Genomic DNA, 18,894 nt, shown 5'->3' with positions numbered 1-18,894 from the left:
GTCAGGGTCCAGTATGGCTGCCCCACAGGACAAAGTCCACCAAACTCCTGTGTACCCAGCTCTCACAGAGGGTCAGCCCGAGGAGTAGTCCTGAAGACAAGGGCCTTTGTGCTCTGCACTTTCCTGGAAGGCTGCCGGTCATGTGGGCTTGCAGCCCTCTGGTGGGCCCCCCGCTTTAGGAGGCCCGACGGCATTAGGAGCCCGGGAGGATGCCCCTGCCCACTGTGCCGCGTGCCCGCGGACTTGATTCAGAAGCACCGTGTTGGGTGGAGTGGGCACTGTAATCCGGAGCTGAGTGGCTGCCTTTGGTGGGGCCTGGACTCTAGGGACTCTGCTCACAGCAGGGTTGCCTGCCCCCCCTCTGTGGTGTCTTACAGTCACATGATGTTCCCAGCATCTTCTGGAAGTAAAGTAAGCTGAACCCAGTGAGGGTCTGGGAGGGAGGTGGTGGGCAGCCAGTGGGCAGTACAGAGGGCTGTTGCACGCTGATCCAGGTGAGGGGCGGGTGCCAGCCTGCCTGGGCAGTCTTTGGCCTCAGCATTCCGGTTGTGTCCTTAGTGTGGCACAGAAGTGTTGTAAGACTCACAAACACTTTGACGAGGAGGGACTGTTCCAGAACAAAGAGTCAGTCCCACATGTGGAACTGGTTGTGCTGAATCCTAATGCGGGGGGCCCACCAGAGGGCCGCACACCCACACGACCAGCAGCCTTCCAGAAAAAGAATCCATTTGTCGTCATCAAGTTTGTCTTTCTGGTTTCCAGAAAAATCGTGTACAGTGCTTCTCTTCTCCCATTGAACGTAGGAGCTCAGGCCGAAAGGTGGACACCTCCCGCTGTTCGCGCACATCGTGTGCAGGGCTGAGATCGCCAGTGACAGCAGATGGACGTGAAACCCGTGTGTGTCACTTCTGGGCTCCTCGTCTTCAAGGGGAGGTAATTGGATTTTGGGGGCTGCACATGGAGCAGAGGAGACAGTGACTAGGGAGACACCAGGCCTGGGTCTGGTGGGTCTGCACTTCGCAAAAGCAGCCAGGTGTGCTGGCTGGGCCTAGGCTTTGGGCTCGGCTGCAGTAGGGGTGGCTCTGGAGGCTGAGCAAGGAGAGGCTACAACGTAAGCAGCAAGGCGTGAATTACCTTTGGAAACCTCTGTGCTGGGGGTAAAGTGATGTCAGGCAGGCAGGCAGGCAGGCTGCAAATGAGAAGATGGTACCAACATCCAGTGAGCATGGCTGTGACACCACTGTCACCACCAGCAGCTCTCCATCTCTTGAGAACCAGCTGTTAAACCGTCTACTGTCATTCTCTACACTGCCCCCCAGTCATTTTCCACCTTGTTCCTCAAGGACAGTGTGTTAGTTGGGTATGGGTAGCTCATGGAATCGACTAGAAGTCTGGGGAGCATATGTCCACCCTGGCGACTGCCAGCACCAAGTGTTTGTAGCCTGCCTTCAAAATGTAACATTTTGTCTAGCAGGCCTGGCTGGTAACCGGGCCTTCTGCCTTTGAGGGGGCCTGCTGAGCTCAGGACCTCAGGAGGTTGTCCGATCTCAGCCTTGAGCCCTCTCAAGTCACACCACACCTGTGCCTGTCGGCCCTTCTCACAACCTGTGCATTCAGCACCTCTTGGCCCCCCTGTGTCCCCCTGGCCGAGTGCCCCCGCCTCAGGCCTGGAGTAACATACTGACCTGGTCCTCTCTGCCTCTGTGCTGGCTGCCCCCAGCTGTCCGCGGTGCAGCCAGGGGCTCCTGTGGCGACTGGCGGCTCCCAGCCTCAGAGCCCTGCCCGGTCTCCCCCAGGCCTCCAAAGCCTCTGGGGCCTGTACCCCGCCCCCCGTCAGTCCTTGACTGTGCGTTCAGGCTGTGCCCCTGAGCTGCTGGCCCACTCCTGCCCAGGCTGCACCGCTGGCTCCTTCACTGGCTTCCTTCTCATGCCTTCTCAGGGACACTTCCCAGCCCGCCTCTTTACAGAAATGTCCCCCCCTCCGCCCCTTCTTTGTGCTTTGCTACCACCCGGAACATCAGCTCCAGGGGGAAAGGCACTTGGGTAGTCAAAGGACAAATGGCCGCTACAGTGTGATTCTGTTAGTCACATAAAATTATTGTCAGAGCCTCAGCAGTGGGTGAGCATGAACTGCAGAGCGGGCGGCTGGTGGTGCAGGTAGCAGTGACTCGGTTCCCAACCGTTCTTGACTGAGGACTAGGGCTCCTTGGGAAATAAACCCCTCCCCCCCCCCCATTGAACATCAGGTTGGACAGAAGAATAGCAATTCGTTCAGCAAGTGTGTGCGGAGCTAGGCCAGCAAAACCCTGGGCGGAAACTGTAAAGGCCCTGAGGTGGGCTTGTTTGTTCTCCGCACAGAGAGAAGGCTGGGGGTAGAGACGCAGGGCCCCTGCTGTAGGGAAATCAGGCTTCCAGAGGTCCCCCGTGGTGCGATGCAGCCCAGCGAGGGTGTATGAGGCGGCGGCAGCGGGGAGAGGCCGAGTGCAGCCAGAAACCCAGTGCTTGCCACCGTACCCCAGCCCACGCCTTTCCGTGCTGGCCATGTTCTCCCCTGGGCGTGAGACCTGCAGCAGCCGGCTTCCCAAGTCTACACATGGAGCCCCGGGGAGTGAGGGTCCAGCGCTGACCTGACCCGCGGTCCACGCTCAGAGCACGTGAGGAGCCTGGCTTCTCCAGCGAGCACCTGCTCCGGGGGCCCTGATGGCACTGAGCCCCTGGTCGCAGAGCTGAAGCCCACCACCAAGGCCTATTTTAAAAATTGGTTAGTCTTGAGTCTTACCGTCCCTGCACTGTCCCTAACTTTCACTTGATAACGTGGTGGGTAAAATTGTAGTATTTCCAGAATATTTCTCCGGGCTTTAGTACATCTGCATATCAATAGGCGATCAGAGGTGAAAAGAAGTGTGGCTTTAGTGCATTTGCATCGTCCTCAGGGGTGGAGAGAAGTCCATCTCCATATCAATGGGCAATTACCTGGGCCAGGAGGGCTTACCAGAACCTGAGAGGCGAGGGCAGGGCCGGTTTCGCTGCTGCCTGGGTAGGAGAGGGACGGCCTGGTACTGCAGTTTGTGAGCAGTAAACGGATTTTAAACTTTATTCTCCCTTTGCCTGATTTCGGTTTTTAGAGGTATTTTGCCCCGGGATTTCCTCTCCCCGGACTTACAGCCCTGTGAAGTGGGGACGACCCTGATCCCCAGGTTTTCGGGCAGCTTGCAGGCCCCCCGGCTCAGCAGCTGTTCGAGGCCTCCAGGGCTCCACCCAGCCTGCTCCCCCGCGCAGGGAAGCCCCTCGCCTTCCCCGGAGCCCGGGTCTGGAGCGCGGGAGACCCGGCCCCCCTGACGGACGTCCGCGGGGCGGGGACCAGGCGTCGTGCCCCGCCCGCTGCGGTGGCCGTCTGGGGGCGACGCGTCCTGGGAGCGCCAGACGGAAGCGCCGCTGGGACTGACACGTGGACTCGGGCGGTGCTGCCCGCGTGGGTCGGCCCGCTTGGAGCCGGGGTCCTGACACTGCGCCCGCGGCCGTCTGCGCCCGATGCAGCAGCCCACGAACGAGGGTCGCCGGGATGCGGCCCAGGACGCCCAGTGGTCCAGGTGGGGCGGGCGTGCAGCGTGTTAGCCGCTGGGGAAGGGGGCGTCCGGCACGGAGACTCAGACGGCCTGGGGGCTGGGGGCGCGCCCGCCTGGGCAGTCCCCATCCGCAGGGAGGAAGGAGCCTGGCGGGGACCCCGCTCCCTTCCACCCAGTCCCGGGGCCAGGGTGGGTGGGCCCCCCCCCCGACCCCTCCCCGCCGAGCCCTCTCCAGGCCAGTGGGGGTTCTGGGAGGCCTGCCTGGGGCGGGGGCGAGGTCCTGCATGGCGAGGAAGGGTTCTCCTCATCACAGCCCAGCCCCTGGAACCGACCTGACCCTGCCTGGAAGACCACACACGTTTGTAGTCATAGTCGCAGCCGCTTGGGCGACCATGCACCCTGTGGGCCATGAGCCGTGCAGGGTCACCTGACGGGGGCCAGGAGGGGGGCACAGGCTGGAGCCTTCAGGCAGATGGCTGCCACCACATGCCTGCCATGTGATGGGGCAAGGTCCCCAGGGGGGTCGGCGGTGGGGGCAGAGGGCCCAGGAACTCCTCCCACCTGTCCGCACTGTTCCTGCTGTCCACTGTCACATGCAGGGGGCCCCTCGTGAGTGTGTCACACAGCAAGGAGGAACATCCCGGAGCCCCCAGGCCACCCTCACCGGTTCTGTGGGCCGCGGCCCCTCAGCAAAGCGGCTGGGCCCTGGGCCCGAGGACCCCCTCAGTTCCAGGGCAGTCCACCTGGGCTCCGAATCTCTGGGGAGCTTGCTTTCCAGGGCCTGCCCTGCGGCCTGCACAGTGGTAGCACTTGCTTGCAGCTGCCTCCAACACAAGGTTTCAGGAAGGCCCTAAGGACAGCCCCTCAATGCTGGGGCCAGGATGCAGCAAAGCAGGACGGAAGGTGGGGAGAGATAGTATAGAGGGGCCCTCAGAGGCCAGCAGGCTCTTAAGGGGCCGGACCCGGGGGGCAGGCAGAGAAGGGCTGCCCCAAAGCCCAGACCTTGACACTGGCCCAGTCTGCCTGCCTGGTGCCCATTAGAGCAGCAGGGCTACACGCTGGGGGTGCCCGGATCTGGGAGTGCCCTGGGGCTTGCCTCTCTCTCACTTCCTCCCCACCCCTCCGGTTACTGAACCGAAGCCTGGCACTGAGCCTTACCCAGGTGGCAGGCCAGGCTTCACGGCCAGCTGGGCAGAAGGCTGTGTGTGGCCCAGGGCTGAGAATGTTCTGCAAACTTCCCTGTTTGGTTGTGTTTCAATGGCTCTGGCTGGCTCTGATGGATGGCCATGTGCCTGCTGCCAGTGGCCCAGGAGGGAGGACCATCCCTCACACATCCCAGGCACCATGGGGGTGGCCCCAGGCCTGGGCCCTCATGTCCTCTCCTGTGTGTTGCCCTCCTGGCTTGAGGCACTGGCACGTTTCCCTTTTGTGAGTGGAGGGGCCGCGTGACCATGTGCTTGCTCAACCGTGGATGCTTTTCATGCACAGGGGCTGTTGGCAGGAAGCAGAAGGCTCTAGAAGGTTCTAGCCAGTGTTCTGATGCTCTGGGGACATGTACCTGAGGCTCAGGGTCCGTCGCTGTGGGCAGGATGTTGCTTTCCCAGCCTTTCATGCCATAGCCTCAGTGTCCCTAACTGGCCCTCCTAAAGGGCTGAGGATTCTGGGTCTGGTGTCCTACTCAGCTCCAGGCAGCTGGCCACGTCTGGGACGCCCCTCCAGCCAGACTTCCTTGTTCTGTGTCCCCAGCAGCTGTGGAGGATGCCCCTTTGCCCACCTAGTGGGCACTGCCCTCCAGCTCAGGATGAGGCTGCTGGGGCCCCCAGGGCCTGTGGACGAAGCAGACCATGCCCCCCGCAGCTCCCGGGGAGCACCCATGCCGGCACCTCATGCCCAGAACAGATGGTTTACCTGGAAACTGATGGGCTTTTCTTGACCTCTAGTGGCTGTAAGGAGGCCAGGGGGCACCGTGGTGTTCTCAGTGCCCGACCTGTCTTCCACCCTCCAACTGGGCTTCCCTCCCAGAAAGCAAAGGAGCCAGGCCCCCTGGTGGCAGGAGAGGTGTGCCTGCGGGAGGGGCAGGTGTGCTGGAAGTGAGGTCCTGTCTGGACGCAGCTGACCCTTCTCTGCTTTGCCCACATAAAGGAATAAAGCCCCCTTAGAAATCACCTCTTGAGTGTGGCTGTTCGTGGGAAGGTAAAAGCCTTTCGTCCACGCCCCTGCTGCCCCCCTTGTGCACTCAGGAGTGGGAACAAAACTGCACACATGTGCTTGCAGAGGGCTCACGTGCAGGGGTGCAGGACGCTGTGGGCCGTGGGGCGCTCAGGGCAGAGTGGGGCAGGCATGCCCACGAGGCACTCTGCTGGGCTGGACCATGGCCCTGCTCTTCCCTGTAAGCCCAGTGGGAGTGTTTGCTCAGAGGGCAACGTCCCCAGTGGGCTACAGCCATGGGATAGAAACTGGGGGTAGGGGTGGCCTGGTGCGTGGTTCTCGTAGGCAAGCTAGGCCATGTCCCATGGGTGAGAGGTTGGCGCCCTGGAGGAGACAGGTGCTTGAGCAGCAGCCTCAACCCTGGGGTTCCTTGTCGCGGAGTCCATGCGCACTGAGCACACACCCTGGGGGCTTGTCAACCTTGAAGAGGCCTGCCCCACGCCTCACAGTCTTTGGCCCTGTGGTGGAAACTGGCACTTGGGGCCCCCAGGCCCAGAGGGGGCATGGGTGAGCCGCCCTCTGGGGTTCTACCCCTCCATGGAGGCCTGTCTTCCCCCGACTGTGCGGGGACTCCTGTCTTGGCTTCTAAGTGATGCCTGTCACATTTTAAGGACCACGAAGTGGGGTGGGCAAGGTCACAGGGTCCCTCCCCAGCAGTCACCAGGCATAGGAAGTCCCAGCAATACAGCAGAAAGCAGCAGAGGGGTGACCGGAACCCCACCCATGGCACCCCTCTGAGCACCCAGAGACCCTGCCTGAAACCCATGGTCCAGGGCAGCCCCCCCCCCCCACTGTGCACACAGGGAGCAAGCTTCCTCCAGGCCAAGGCCCTCAGTGCCCAAGGCCACGCACTTCATCAGGAGCTAGCTAGCACTTGGAAACTGGGATTCCCAAACTTCAAAGGTAGATCTGTTTGGGAACCATAGTCTGGGCTGTTTGGAACTTAGACTTATTTACCCCATACCCACGAGTGATGGCCTTGAACCTTGAGTCACCTGTCTCTAACTGGTGGGCTTCCAGGACCCTGCAGCCTCTTTGGGGGCTGCAACCAGGGAGGTGTGGCCCCGTACCCACAGTGAGATTCCTTGGCAGGCCTGAGACAGAGGAGGGTGGAAAAGTACACTGTGGTTTGCCAAGGGGGAGGGTGCATGCGGAGATGCCGGCCAGGGGAGGCCGACGCTGTTGCCGTGCCTTCCTCCAACCCAGCCACAAGGGCTCCTTGTTGGGACACCAGGAACTTGCAAGTCACTCTGCTGTTTGCTGACCCATGAAGGAGGCAGGTGTCAAGGGCAGGAGCCCCTCTTCATAGCAGAAAGTGAGGCTCCAGTAGGCCAGGTGACTTGTCCCTCGTGTCCCACAGGCAGGCATGAACTCGCCGCAACCTCTGTAGTTGCCTGGTGTGACAGTAGGCCAGGAGTGGCGGGTACGAAACTGTGCTCCCCTGCAAAGTCCCTGGGCCAGCCGCCCCTTCTCGCCCAGCAGTTTTCTAGCCGCAGTGGCTAGGGTCCATCCTGGGAGGAGAGCGCTGGGTGGTGAGGGCAGCCCCACCTGCTGCCGGCTGGCGGCTGGCGCTTCTCCATCCAGACAGCACCGCCCCAGGTTGGGGCCTGCCCTTGAGAAAGCACACATCCTGCCACGCCCATTTATCAGGCTCCAGGCAGGTGTGATGCCCGCTGGCTCCCAGCCTGCTGGCAATGCCTTCAGTCATGAAGCTGCCCTCAGGGCCTTGGCGCTCTCTTATCCTCTGGAGGCATCCAGACGGGCTTCAGCCCTCCCAGAAGCTGTCCTGGGCTCTCCCTGGACTGCGCCCCCCGCCCCCCAAAACAAGATGCACTGCCCTGAGCCTCCGCACATCCTCCGGCAGCACCCCCGCCCGGCCCTGACAGCAGCCTGGGCAGCCCCCCACCAGGTCCAGACAGAGGTCCAGACTGGGGGTTGGAGAGCAGGGTGCGACTCCGAGGTCCGGCCTCTGTCATTCTTCCCTCTCTGATCTGGAAACTGCTCTGAGGGTCCTACCGGCCTCATCCTCCTAGAAACTACCCCGTCCTGTCTCTGGGTCCTCCCATTTTCCTGGGTGACTTTGATACCCACCTGGGCTCCGTCTGGCCTTTCACCCTTGACCTGCTCTTCCCAGCGGCCGCCCCCGGGCTTTGCAGTGCTAATGCCTCAGCCAGCCTGGCCAGGTTGGAGCCCCCAGACTTGGAGCCTTTGCAAGCCTGCGCCTCCTCCCTGCACGCTCACACGCCCAGGGAGCACACCGGCTGGGAGCAGCTCTAAGGGCAGGCGGGGCCCCTAAGCCCCACTTCCAGGCACTTCCACTCCCCTGCCCACGCCCCTACTCCCGGGAGGCCCCGCCCACACTGTGAAGCCACCGTTACCCCTCCCGCAGGCCATGCTGCACCCCGCCATCCCCAGGGACCTCCACCCTGCGGACCTCCAACCACATGAACGGTGCTGGAGCCCCCAATCCCTCTTTCATATTTTAATAATAAACTTTGCCTTGTGGAGCAATCGGGGTCACAGACCCACTGCGAGGGCAGCCTGGAGCTCCTGGTGCCCATCTCTGCAGCCCGCCCCTTACCTTAACATCATGCATTTGTTTATCCATGAACCGTATCAGCACGGCTCTCAGGTCAGCCCTTGGCATCCCCAATGCCCAGGACTCCATCCAGGACCCCACTTGCACAGAGCCCTCGAGTCCCCTGGGCGCCTTCTGGCTGTGGCAGTTTCTGACTTCTGAATTTGGTGACCACCCCTCGAGGTGTGCTGGCATCTGCCTGGTGACCTTCCCAGGAGCCAGGGCTGCCGCACCCCCACCTGCATTCCTCCGTGGGACCACTGCCCCCACAGCACTGTGTTCCCTCGGTTCTGCCTGCCATCCAGCACCATCGGCCCAGCATCATCTACTGGGCACACCCAGCTTTCCTGGGCCCACTGCCAGGGCCACTGCCATGCTCCCACCGCGGGGGGGGGGTGCTGCTCTGGCTGTGGGACCCTCCCTCTCTGCCTCAGCTGCGGTCCTCTTGCCCAGCCTGCTGCCCTCTCAGAGGGCTACAAGGTGTCAGCGCCTGTCTGGCTGCCTCCCTGGACCCTTTGTTCCCAGGGAAGCCAAATGCTGGTGCTCTGGCCACAGTCCCGAGAGCAGCTTCCCACCTCCCGGGGTTTATTTAACCTGCCCTGCGGCCAGCCGTCTGGGCCATCCTAGCCTCTGCTGTTGTGAGTGGCATTGTGTGTTTCTGGTATCTGCCTGTGACCCCCTGGCAGTCGACAGGCTGCAGTTAGACCTTGGAGAGGAGGCTTAGCTGCCTCCTTCCAAGGCAAATGGAGGATGCCACCCCCTCCCAGGCTTGACCCACCCCCCTCCCTGCAGGCCCGAGTGCCAGGCGTGGATGGGGACGCTGCTGCTGGGCACGGGTCTGCTGTACTGCGCGCGTGCCAGCATGCCCGTCTGCACCGCCTCCATGAGCCAGGACTTTGGCTGGAACAAGAAGGAGGCCGGCATCGTGCTCAGCAGCTTCTTCTGGGGCTACTGCCTGACTCAGGTTGTGGGCGGACACCTGGGGGACCGGTAACCACCCCATCCCCAGACAGGGCCCAGGCTGCTCTCGGTGGGGGGTGGGCCGGGCAGCTGTGCCGGGAGGGGGTTGCTGGGAATGAACGTGGGCAGGGCACCTGGCCAAGAGCACGTGGGCTGGAGAGCGAGGTCCCCACAGGAGGTGACCAGGGTCGGCATCCAACCGAGGCAGCTCTGGGGGCCTCTGAGGACAGATGGACGGCTGGACTCCGCGCTCTCCCACCTTGGGCCTCCTCTCCAGAGGGCTGCTCTGAGTGAGGCACGGTGCCGGCCACCACCCATCCCTCTGTGGCCGGGCCTCCCGGCCAGCCCAGCAGCCAGGTGCAGGAGCCCCCGTCACCGTCCTCCATTCCCCTCCAGGATTGGGGGCGAGAAGGTCATCCTGCTGTCAGCCTCCGCCTGGGGTCTTATCACTGCCGCCACCCCTCTGCTCGCCCGCCTTGGCAGTGCCCACCTGGTGGTCATGACCTCCTCTCGCGTCCTCACGGGCTTGCTCCAAGGTAGGGCCTCGGGCAGCCTCCCTCACGCAGCCAGCATGTGACTCTGTGGCCCCTGGAGTGGTGGGGCAGGGGGCTTGTGAACGCATGGGTGTTCCCGTGTGTGCACGTCTATCTGTGGCTGTGTCCCTGTGTGTATGTGTGCAGACGGGTCTGTGTGCTTCTGCATGTGGTGTGCCCTAACTGCCTTAAGTCGGGGCACACATGTCGACCCCTCCATGCTGTTGCTGATCTGCTCCGGCCCTGCCGCCGGTGGGTAGCGGCTGGCGTCCCGGGCAGCTGGGCTCCCGGCAGGGCTGTGTGGGGACGGCCCGTTGGCAGCTGCTGATCGCCGCGCTCCTCTGTGCCAGCCTGTTTGTGCTGATGCCTTGGTGCCCGGGGCGCTTCCTGCTTTCAAGAAACACTTTAAAGTCTGGCACGTCCTAAACGTCAGAGTCCTGTTCTGCCAAAAGCTGCCCCAGGGACCTGGGAGGCAGCCGGCTGGCCACGTGATAACAGTCAGTGCCACTGGGCCACATGGTGGGGTCCTGCCGTTTCTGCATGTTGCTGGACAGAGGCGACACCCTTCACTGGCACTAGGCCGAGGGGACACTAGATTCCCATGATCTCTGGCTCCCATGCTTTGGGGGCATTAGACTTCTGGAGAGAGCCCCCCACAGATGCCTGTGGTGCACAGCCAGCCTGGAGCTCCCGTACCGCCAGTGTGGTGTCTCTCAGCGTCTCACCTGGACGTGATCCCAAGTGGGTGGGTCTGGGCCCCTTCCTCAGCACATACCCCCAGCTTCTCTGGAAGGGATCTCTGGTACCACCTCCAGAACCCGGGGCCTCCCCAGCCCCCAGATCTCCTAGAATTGGCCCCTGTCAATTCTTGACCAGCTCCACTGGTCAGCGGTCCTGGTGGCCTGACTCCTGCAATCCTACAGATTCACCGCAGGTGCCCCGTCCCACAGATGAGGGTCCCAGGGCTGGGCTGACAGATGCCTCACGGGGCTTCCTGGGCAAAAGGCCGGCGCCCTCAGTGCCCAGCCGGGTGGCCCTCGGCTCTGGCTGTTTCGGGAAGCAAAGGACTTCATGTGGCCCACTGTGGGGACAGGCAGGGGCTCGGGGCAGCTGTCAGCCTGGGTGATTGGCACTTGTTGTGGGCAGGGGCTCTGGACCCTGATGGGAAGGCAGGGACCAAGTCCTGTTCAGTCCCCAGCCCCTCAGCTTCCCCTGGGTACTTTGGGGAAATGCAGGGTGACAGGCAAGCATGGCAGTCCTCAGGGCAGGTTTCTCAAACCTGGATTTTGAAATGATTATAGCCTCAGAGGAAATTGCAAGAACCATACAGGGAGGTCCCAGCTGCTCCCCATGGTGACATCCCACCAGCTAAAGGGCAGCATCACACCCAGACCCAGCCTCACTGGTTGTACACACACTGTGTCTGAAGTGTGTGTGCTAGAGTGAGCAGTCTGTGTGTGTGAGTATGTGCGTGAATGTGCTAGTGTGAGCAGTCTATGTGTGTGAGCATGCACGTGCCTGCCGGTGCCAGGCCTCTGGAGCTGCTGGGTAGGGGTGGTGGACCACGGCCAGCGTGGACCCAGAAGCCCTTCCCACAGCCATCCTGTCTGCAGGAGCTTGACGTCTCTCCCCCCACTGTGTCAGCCAAGAAGGGCCAACAGCCCCGCTGGTCCCTTGGTGGTCAGGTGGGCAAGAAGGACACCCCAAGCTTCAGCAGTCATCTCTGGTCAGGGGTCTTCCCTGCTGCTGTTGTCCCCACCGCCCTCTCTGGCCCCACATGGCCTGGCAGCTGGGACCAGCTGGCAGCCTCTGCTTTCTCTGCCTGCTGCAGGGGTTTACTTCCCTGCTCTGACCAGCCTGCTGTCACAGAAGGTGCGGACGAGCGAGCGAGCCTTTGTCTACAGCACCGTGGGGGCCGGCTCCCAGTTTGGGTAAGTCCTGGCAGGGGGGCTGGGGAGGCAGACGGTGTGCCCCTGTGGGCCTGGGTGGGGAGAGGCCACATGGGCATCTGTGGCTCAGGGGATGCAGGTGCGCAGAGGTGCTGGTGCACACGAGGCCCTGCCACCGGGGCGGGTGCAGGCCACTCCCTTGCTCCCTTTCACATCTGGAGCAGGGTGGGCACCTGCCCGACAGAGAGGCAGCCTGGGCTTGGCCTGGAGGGAGTCTGGTCCAGACACAGAAACCCAGTGCCCCACTCCCAACACCATCCCCTGGAGCACCAGGCCCTCAGGGTGGGCCTCACTGGGGACGGAGGAGAGCATCAGTGTCCTAATGGGGCTTCACGACCCCCAGGCTCAGGACCCCCACTTAACTGCTGCTGAGCCTAGGCAAGAATTCAGAGGGTGGGGGTCCCTGGGGTGGGCCGGGAGCAGCCAGATGAAAGCCTGGTGTGCCAGGAAGTGTAAATTCGGATAAGCAGTATGGGACATACACAAAGACAGATCCGGGGTTTGTGTGAAGTCCCATTCACCTGGATGTCCTGGGTGCACACGTGAGGCAGGGGGCACAGGGGAGAGCTGCGTCCACCCCACAGGTGGGCAGATGGAGGCTTGGTGAGGAAGGCAAGCCCCCGCAGGCCTGCTGCCCAGCTCTTTCCCCTCTTTGTCCTCCTTTATCTGTGTCCTGGCCCATCCTCAGCAGACGGGAGGGCAGCAGGGGAGCAGGCGCTGACCAGCCAGGTGTGGGGAGCGGCCCCTGGGCTTCCGGGATGGCACGGTGTGTGCGAGGTGCTGGGTTGGGCCGCTGTTGTTTCACATGCGAAATCTTTTTGAAGTTTCACGCTCTTTGACATGTGAAGCTAAGAGCCACCTGCATTTCATTCCAGCGCGTTCCCATCACCATTTTCTTCTTGTGCCTTTTTGAGTTTTAAAGGCTTCACACCACAGCCGCAGGCAGCATGAAAGCCTAGAGCAAGGAGTGAAAGCCACGCAGGGCTCCTGTGCCATGTGCAGTTGCAGGGTTGTGCCCCTGTCCACCTGGCCCCATGGCGTCTGGATGTCTCTCCTGAAAGCTTGCAGCCTTAACAAACTGTGCCCAGACTGGGTTCTAGGCTGCTCTGCAGCTGGCCAGTCGCGCAGGGTTCTTGGACGGGGTTCTTGGAGGCGGCTCCCGGCCCCACTGAAGCCGAGGGTCATGACCGCGCTGCTGTCTGTCCTTCCAGGACACTGTTGACAGGGGCCGCGGGCTCCCTGCTCCTGGACTGGTATGGCTGGCCAAGTGTCTTCTACTTCTCTGGTGGGCTCACCCTGCTGTGGGCATGTTACGTGTACAGGTACCTGCTGAGTGAAAAAGGTAACCGTGGCCAGATGGGCCAGGGCCGCGAATGCAGCTGCCTGGGTATCAGCAGGGGCCTGGTGCCTCTTAACCCTCCTGCAGCCGCTGAATGTCTGCAGAGCAGCGCCGGCTCAGCGGGACCCGAGGGCTGCGGCTTTGCCCGTGTGGGAAAGAACCCTCTAGACCAGAGCCTCAGAAAGAAGCACCCACCCTGAGTTCCCAGGCCTGGCCGCAACCAAGTCCAACCCTGAGAGTTCCGCTGGGGCAGGGGGCATGCTGGTCTGTTGCCAGCGGGCGCCGTCTGGTCTGGCTCTGAGTGGTGCTCACAGGGTCCCACTTTGCCCCCCTCAGATCTCATCCTGGCCTTGGGCGTTTTGGTGCAAGGCCTGCCGGTGTCCAGACACACCAAAGTTCCCTGGAGACAGCTTTTCCAGAAGGCTTCTGTCTGGTGAGCCAGGCTGCCTTGGGGTGGCAGGGTGGGGTGGGCTGTGGGGTGGGGATCAGGGCCCTTGGACCTCAAGCGTCCCTGGCACCGGCTGCCTACAGGGTGGGTGCAGCCTGGGCTTCTCACTGCCTGCAGGCTGTCAGCTCTGGGCTCCCGAGTCCCACGCCCCCAAGCCCAGGTTCCCGGGGGCCTCTCCTCTTTAGCCTCTGCCCCCCACCCTGGAGTCTGGGCAGGGGCCCAGGTGCAGGATACTGAGCCCAGCCACGGCCCACAGGGCAGCCATAGCCTCCCAGCTGTCCTCAGCCTGCTCCTTCTTCATCCTCCTGTCCTGGCTGCCCACCTTCTTTAAGGAGACTTTCCCCAGCTCCAAGGTAGGTGGGCCTGGCAGCTCATGTGGGCCAGGGAGCCATGCGGGGCTGGGCGGCAGTGGGGGCGCTGGGGAGCCTCACAGAGGCAGCACCCAGTGCACGGATGGGCCCCTGGCTCTGCCCGGCCTCTGGCAGTCCTGACCGTGCAGGCTTGTGGCTCCGAGGTGGCCTCGCCTCTGGTTTGGGGCACGTTGCCAAGGCACAGCCGCATGCTCCCCACGGCCGCTGGCCTCCCACCCCGGCAGGGCCCCCACCCTAGGGCCTGGCAGACCAGTCTGCGGGTTGTCATTCCTCAGGAGGGGCCGAGCAGGGGCTGTGATGTGGACCGAAAGTCACCTGCCAGTCAGCTGGTGTGCCCCCCCCGGCCATCTGGCCACCCTCCTGCTTTTGGTGACCAGGACCCTGCTGCCTCACAGGCTCCTGGGGTGGGGGTTGCAAACCTCCAGCTCGGCTGTCGCATTTGGCGGAGCCGTGAGGGGGACTCGGCAGCCTGCAGGGGGGCACCTGCTAGTGGGCCCAGCACTGGCCAGGGTGGGGGGGTGGGTTAGTCTTGGGGAGGGCCCCACAGGATGCCCAGGTGTGGGCGGGGAAAGCCTTCCTGAGTGGTGCTGGCCCTGCGCCCCTGCCCTGGCTGCCTCTGAGGTCCCTCCCCACCTCCCTGCAGGGCTGGGTCTTCAACGTGGTGCCCTGGCTGGTGGCCATTCCCGCCAGCATGTTCAGCGGGTTTCTCTCCGATTGGCTCATCAATCAGGGTGAGCATGGGGAGCAGGGCTTGGCCAGGAGCCACACCTGGGCTTAACCTCTCTTCTGGGGGGCAGGCAGGCACTCCTTCTGGGGTGCAGCTGCATCCTTGGGGAGAGGCCATGTTCCCAGAGGGCCAGCTGTGAGTGGAGCCCTGTTGGCCTGACAGCCGACTCAGCCTCAGTGTCCCTGTTGGGGGTTTGGAGGACCCAAGCCCAGCTGTGGCTGCAGAGCAGCTCTTTGGAGGAGAAGAGTATCCAGCAGGGCCAGAGGTCATAGGTCCGTGGTGGGCTGTGTGTCAGTGCAAGCCCAGGCCCCAGTGTGCACGCACTCTCACTGACACACATTCCCCACGTTCTGCACACATATGCTCACACTTGAATGCTAGTCCTTCCTGGTTACAGAAGTCCCACACACCCACCCTACCCATAAGAAAGCTCCCAGAGGCCCTCCTCCTGTGGTCTGCCAGCCTCGGCCTCGGACCCCTCTACGTGCATATGCACGCACGTGTGCACACAGCTCACCCATGGCACTGGACACCCCATTTTGAGCTGGGGGCCAGCCCTCCTCTCCCCAGCAGAGAGGGTGGGACCTAAGGTGCTATCGGGTCAGTGCAATGGGCCGACATCTGTGGGTCTCCGTCTGTTCAGGTTATAGGACCATCACCGTGCGGAAGTTCATGCAGGTAGGGAGGCTGTGGAGCCGCGTTCTCTGGATGCCCTTGTTTTGTTCCTGGGACCTGAGGGTTGTGTTCCTAAGTCACCAGACCCAGAAGGTGGCCAGAGGGTGCCTGGGTCGGTGCTGAGGAGGTTTGTCCGACCCGAAGCCCTTCTCTGAGCTGTGTGTGCGGGCTGTCTGTGCCTTGAGCCTGGCACCCACTTCTGGGTCTCACCCTTTAGCTCCTGCAGTGGGGCCGGCTCACCAGGGAGCCTTGACCCATGTGTCCCCGGGGGGCTCCGGCCTGGGAGGGGTCCTCCACAATGACCCTTGCTCAGCGCACCGCAGGTGGCTCCAGGGAGGGCCCCTGTTGCTGGCACAGCCCCTCCACCAGCCATCAATCCCGCAGGTCATGGGCCTTGGCCTGTCCAGCATTTTTGCCCTGTGTTTGGGTCACACTTCAAGCTTTTGTAAGTCTGTGGTCTTTGCATCAGCCTCCATCGGCCTCCAGACCTTCAACCACAGGTAAGGGCTGCACACTCGGTCCATGGGAGCTGCCCCAGCACCACGTGCCCTGCGGCCTGCCTGGCTCAGGGCCACGGGGAGTGGGCCTGTGGCAGGTCCCCACGGGTGAGCAGCAGAGGTCAAGGGCTGTCTGGGTTCCAAGCCAGCGTGCACCTGGGCCATTTGGAAAAACAAACACTGTGCCTGGAGGGGCTGGGAGAGCTGCACCCTCCACATGACCTCTTTCGTACCAAACATGGGTGGAGGAGGGGGCTTGTCCATCTTTCCTCTTGGCCTGTGGGCCTCCGATGAGCCCAGCAGCAGGTGTTTAACTGGGAAATCTTCACAGGAAGCTGTTTTGGGAATTGGCAATTTTATGTCATTTTTGAAATTCGTGGGCAGTGATGAGCATGCACTGGCGTTGCCCTTTTTGTCCTGAGCATGGGCTGTGTCCCCCCTGAGATGGTGGCTGAGACTGTGGTGTGGCGGTTGGGCGCAGCCAGGCTGGGTCCTGAGCCCCCTGGGTGGTCTCCAGGCTCTGGGAGCTCAGAGGACCGGCAGCTGGCTTAGTGGGGTGACAGCCCCCACGGGGTGCCTCACAGCCTCCTCCTCTTTCCCGCAGTGGCATTTCTGTCAACATCCAGGACCTGGCCCCCTCCTGCGCTGGTTTTCTGTTTGGTGAGGACCTGCTTGAATAGGAACAGCTGCCCCCAGCCTGGGTGTTGCTCACCCCAGGGCCCCCAGGGTCTGCCCTAGGCCGCGGGGCCACGGGTAGCCACAGGCGGCCTCTCTGACCTGTCCTTGCCCGCTCTGTCTTGTTCACAGGCGTGGCCAACACAGCCGGGGCCTTGGCAGGTGAGAGGTGGGCTGGGGTCTCCCGCCTGAGGGGTTCAAGCCCTGAGGCCCGAGGGTGTCTCCTGTTCTCCCCCGTCCTGTGCCCTTCCCCACCTCTGGCCACTCCAGCCCCACAGGTTGGGCATGGCGCCCTCCAGGGGGGCTCCCACAGTGCCAGACCAGTGTGTTGGGGGGCACAGACCCCAGAGCGGACCCGGGGCAAGAACAGCGTGAGGCCTTCTGTGGTCACTTCTCTGGCAGCACGTAGCCCTGACCCGACCCACACACGTGTCAGGTTCCTGTGGCCCGGGGTCCCCATGAGGCCAGCACTCAGGTGGCAGTGACAGGCTCGTTCCCTTGGGGAGGACATGGGGGATGCATGGGCGACTTCCTGGGTGGCCCTCAACATCGCTGTCCCTCCGAGGCGGAAGCCGGCTTCCTGGGCGTGGCAGCTCAGCCCCCTGGGTTCGCGTCTGCCCCGTCCCTGCACTACCCTTGGGCCTGCGCGGAGCCCTCAGCCTGCCTGCCCCCTCTCTGGTGCAGGTGTCGTGGGTGTGTGCCTGGGTGGCTACCTCACTGAGACCGCAGGCTCCTGGACGCCCGTGTTCAACCTGGTGGCTGTCGTCAGCAGCCTGGGGCTGGGTGCCTTCCTGGTGTTCGGAGAAGCCCAGCGGGTGGACCTGAGCCCCGCCCGCCAGGACCTCTAGCTACCCAGCCACCCCTGGACACCTGAGTGTCCTCCAGGACCCAAGAGTCCCCTGGGGATCTGACCGTCCCCCAGGGACTCGGCCATCCCCCGGGTGCCATCAGCCTCGGGGCCCCGGGTCAGTTTAAGAGCCTCCCACCCCTGACTGGGGTGTGTGAGTGCGGAGCTGGGCAACCTGGCTGGGCCTCAGCTTCCCCTGCTGGGTGAGCAGGGTTGGTACTTTCAGTAGCAGCAGCTTCATCACCGACACAGTCGGCCCGTCGCCCCCCTGCAGGAGGGCCTGCCTGTCACTGCAGGGCCGTTCACTGCAGGGCCGGTTGCTGGACTTGAGTCTGACCCCCAAAACCTGCTTCGCTTTGTTTCTCTGTGCTTGAGGCTCGATCGTGACCTTCAGTGGGGCTGTCTGTGCACCAGATGAAGGCCGTTGGGGGGCCGTGTGCTTCTGCTACTCTAGGCAGCCAGGCTGAGACCCCAGTCAAGGGGTGGGTAGCAGGCTGGATGCCCATGCCCACTTCTGGGGACCCCTGCCCCCAGTACCCCCAGCCTGTGTGGGATTGCCCAGCCCTAGCTATGCATTCTGTGTCCTGGCACCTGGTGACCCACCTGTGAGGGGAGCCTGGGCACCCCCTCCTGCCCAAGAAGCTTCCTGGAACCAGGCCAGCTGTGCCGTCTCTCACCCTCCCCTTTATGACGGAGAAACAGGTCGCCTCATGAAGTAATAGTAGATTTTGCGAGATGTCGATGTAGAGAAAAGACACTAAACACGCAGAAAATCACACCAAAGATGTATTTCATAGATGACTATTAAACTATTTAAAAGGAAGACTTACTTTAATAACACCTTGTTTTAAAAGAATAAACACCTGTTGACATCTTATTGAACTCATTCCTGAGGAAGCCAGCAGTGTTGTAGCCAGGGCAAGGGGGCTCCAGAGCAGACCCGGTTCCGGGCAGGGAGGCCCAGGTGCCCCGAGGGCCGAGGCCGGTGTCGCAGCCGCGCCGAAGCACTGCTCACTGGTCTGCGGGTGAGACCTCTGCTCTCCAGAGCTCCTGCTGTGCGGGACCCCTGAACATTTGCAAGGACAATGCAGGATTTTCCCTTTAAGCACCCATTTTCCCCTCCAGTCGTCCCGCTTTCGATCAGAAAGAATCTGAAGGGAACACCCTGGATTACAAAAGGGGTGTGGCCTTGGCGGACCCGCCTGATGGTCTGCAGAGGCCCTGGAACATTGGTTCCCCAAAAAAGGCACTCACCTGCACGCCCTGGAGGTCCTCCCAGGAACCGCCAGACGCTTGGCAGGTGCTGGCCCGGAGGGCACCTGTGCACCACTGCGACCTCATCAGCACACAGTCCGCCGCGGTAGCCACTGTCAGTGTGCGGCTCGGGGCACTGGCACCTCACTGCCGGGCGGCCATCCCCGGCATCTCCCATCCTCCCAAACAGCTCTGTCCGCTCCCCTCCCCCTGGCGCCCCCACTTACCGTCTGTCCTGTGAGTTTGACCACTCGACGTGCCCCAAGT

At 62.6% G+C, this 18,894-nt stretch overlaps 1 protein-coding gene across 9 annotated transcripts; it reads left to right on the top strand.

Moving 5' to 3' along the window:
• The first annotated feature begins 12 nt into the window (after positions 1–12).
• SLC17A9 (solute carrier family 17 member 9) lies at positions 13–18,255 on the top strand. 9 transcript variants are annotated; one of them, XM_037006465.2, is made up of 14 exons: positions 13–411; positions 804–933; positions 9,145–9,342; positions 9,709–9,848; positions 11,677–11,776; positions 13,006–13,116; positions 13,470–13,566; positions 13,767–13,934; positions 14,596–14,683; positions 15,323–15,357; positions 15,739–15,854; positions 16,456–16,511; positions 16,659–16,688; positions 16,797–17,347. In XM_037006465.2, the coding sequence occupies exons 2-14, from the start codon at positions 881–883 to the stop codon at positions 17,009–17,011; spliced, it is 1,407 nt and encodes a 468-aa protein (XP_036862360.2). In that variant the 5' UTR covers positions 13–411; positions 804–880; the 3' UTR covers positions 17,012–17,347. The 9 variants fall into 9 exon arrangements, with proteins under 9 accessions (XP_036862360.2, XP_017519259.3, XP_017519265.2 ...); XM_017663770.3 differs by lacking the exons at positions 13–411; positions 804–933 and adding an exon at positions 3,312–3,590; XM_017663776.3 differs by lacking the exons at positions 13–411; positions 804–933 and adding an exon at positions 3,326–3,590 and having other exon boundaries at positions 13,006–13,136; positions 13,838–13,934; positions 17,211–18,255.
• Positions 18,256–18,894: the final 639 nt, after the last annotated feature.

This window comes from Manis javanica, chromosome 5, assembly GCF_040802235.1.
Source record: "Manis javanica isolate MJ-LG chromosome 5, MJ_LKY, whole genome shotgun sequence".
NCBI classification, from domain to species: Eukaryota; Metazoa; Chordata; class Mammalia; order Pholidota; family Manidae; genus Manis; species Manis javanica.
This window is presented reverse-complemented; position numbering and strand designations above follow the sequence as displayed.

Excerpts from the sequence above, each read along its gene's own strand:
- SLC17A9 (XM_073236360.1), top strand. The coding sequence starts at position 9,428 with ATGAACGTGGGCAGGGCACCTGGCCAAGAGCACGTGGGCTGGAGAGCG. Across the intron at positions 13,567-13,766 it reads TTCCAGAAGGCTTCTGTCTG|CCTCTGCCCCCCACCCTGGA; the intron begins GTGAGCCAGGCT and ends TCTCCTCTTTAG. Across the intron at positions 14,684-15,322 it reads CGATTGGCTCATCAATCAGG|GTTATAGGACCATCACCGTG; the intron begins GTGAGCATGGGG and ends CCGTCTGTTCAG.